Below are 1585 nucleotides of genomic sequence, written 5' to 3'. Positions count from 1 at the left end.
TACCTCTGAGATGTAGTACAGTAAAAAGTACAATATGCACCTCTGAGATGTAGTACAGTAAAAAGTACAATAAGTACCTCTGAGGTGTAGTGTAGTAAAAGTACAATATGTACCTCTGAGGTGTAGTAAAAGTACAATATGTACCTCTGAGATGTAGTGTAGTAAAAGTACAATATGTACCTCTGAGGTGTAGTGTAGTAAAAGTACAACATGTACCTCTGAGGTGTAGTATAGTAAAAGTACAGTAAGTACCTCTGAGGTGTAGTGTAGTAAAAGTACAATAAGTACCTCTGAGGTGTAGTGTAGTACAAAGTACAATATGCACCTCTGAGGTGTAGTACAGTATAAAGTACTATATGTCCCTCTGAGATGTAGTACAGTATAAAGTACTATATGTACCTCTGAGATGTAGTACAGTATAAAGTACAATATGCACCTCTGAGGTGTAGTACAGTATAAAGTACTATATGTACCTCTGAGATGTAGTACAGTATAAAGTACAATATGTCCCTCTGAGGTCGAGGTATGGAGTGTGTGTCTGATGTGTTTCTGTGTCTTTGTTAGTTTGACCACTAAGAGGCGTCAGTTGGGAAGATGTTTCTTTTTCAACTAACCAACATTGAAAGTATTTACTGAGACTACGGATGAAAATGAACTGCAGTAAATCAGATTTTCTTTATTTTGTATTGTATTATATTATATTAGGCTTCATTATACTTTACTATATTACATTTGATATTGTGTTTTACTCTACTATTTCATTTGGACTTTATTCCACTTTATACTGCACCATATTACTCTACACTATACTGTAATACAATACTACATTACATACTGTATTATATTTCTATTATGTTGCTGTATGAACACATGATCGTCAATATTATACTTCTCTATGTATCTGTGCTTATTTATGTCCTTTTTGCTGCTGCAACAGCCGAATTCCTCATTTTATCTACTATATTTATTTAATGGTTTATCTGATCTCTTATCTTACAGTATCTTTGACTTCATATTGATTGCTCTGACAGTTTCATTATGTGACAATAACATATCTTATAATCATGTCTATGGTCTGTCTCCTGCAGGATCTCCTCCTCATCATGTCCGACTCCTGCAGAACTGAATTTGATGCCAGGGCCGCATTTCAGGCCTCTAAAACTTCTGATCCAAAACTTTGTGTTCAGTTCTACGACAGCTGGGCGGAAAACTATGAGGAGGTTTGTTCAAAGAACCTGATCTGAGTTGAGGTTTGATGGGAACTTAAAGTACCAGGAAACCCTCTGTACTCTACCTGTTCAAGTACTCTGTACTCTATCTGTTCAGGTACTCCGTTCTCTACCTGTTCAGGTACTCTGTTCACTACCTGCTCAGGTACTCCGTTCTCTACCTGTTCAGGTACTCTGTTCTCTACCTGTTCAGGTACTCCGTTCACTACCTGCTCAGGTACTCTGTTCTCTACCTGTTCAGGTACTCTGTTCTCTACCTGCTCAGGTACTCTGTTCTCTACCTGCTCAGGTACTCCGTTCACTACCTGCTCAGGTACTCTGTTCTCTACCTGCTCAGGTACTCCGTTCACTACCTG

The 1585-nt window shown here is 38.0% G+C and overlaps 1 protein-coding gene across 1 annotated transcript in view; it reads left to right on the top strand.

Annotated features, from left to right (window-relative positions):
* Positions 1-887: 887 nt before the first annotated feature.
* LOC116378720 (methyltransferase-like protein 27) overlaps positions 888-1585 on the top strand; it is a 5425-nt gene continuing 4727 nt past the window's right edge. Inside the window, exon 1 of the mRNA XM_031840630.1 lies at positions 888-1220. Within this exon, the coding sequence (XP_031696490.1) occupies positions 1065-1220 (156 nt within the window). The 5' untranslated portion in view covers positions 888-1064. The remainder of the gene's footprint in view (positions 1221-1585) is intronic.

The sequence above is a fragment of the Anarrhichthys ocellatus genome, unplaced genomic scaffold, assembly GCF_004355925.1.
Source record: "Anarrhichthys ocellatus isolate YVR2014 unplaced genomic scaffold, GSC_Weel_1.0 scaffold3044, whole genome shotgun sequence".
NCBI classification, from domain to species: domain Eukaryota; kingdom Metazoa; phylum Chordata; class Actinopteri; order Perciformes; family Anarhichadidae; genus Anarrhichthys; species Anarrhichthys ocellatus.
The sequence above is the reverse complement of the archived record's forward strand: the minus strand, read 5'-3'. Positions and strand labels throughout refer to the sequence as shown.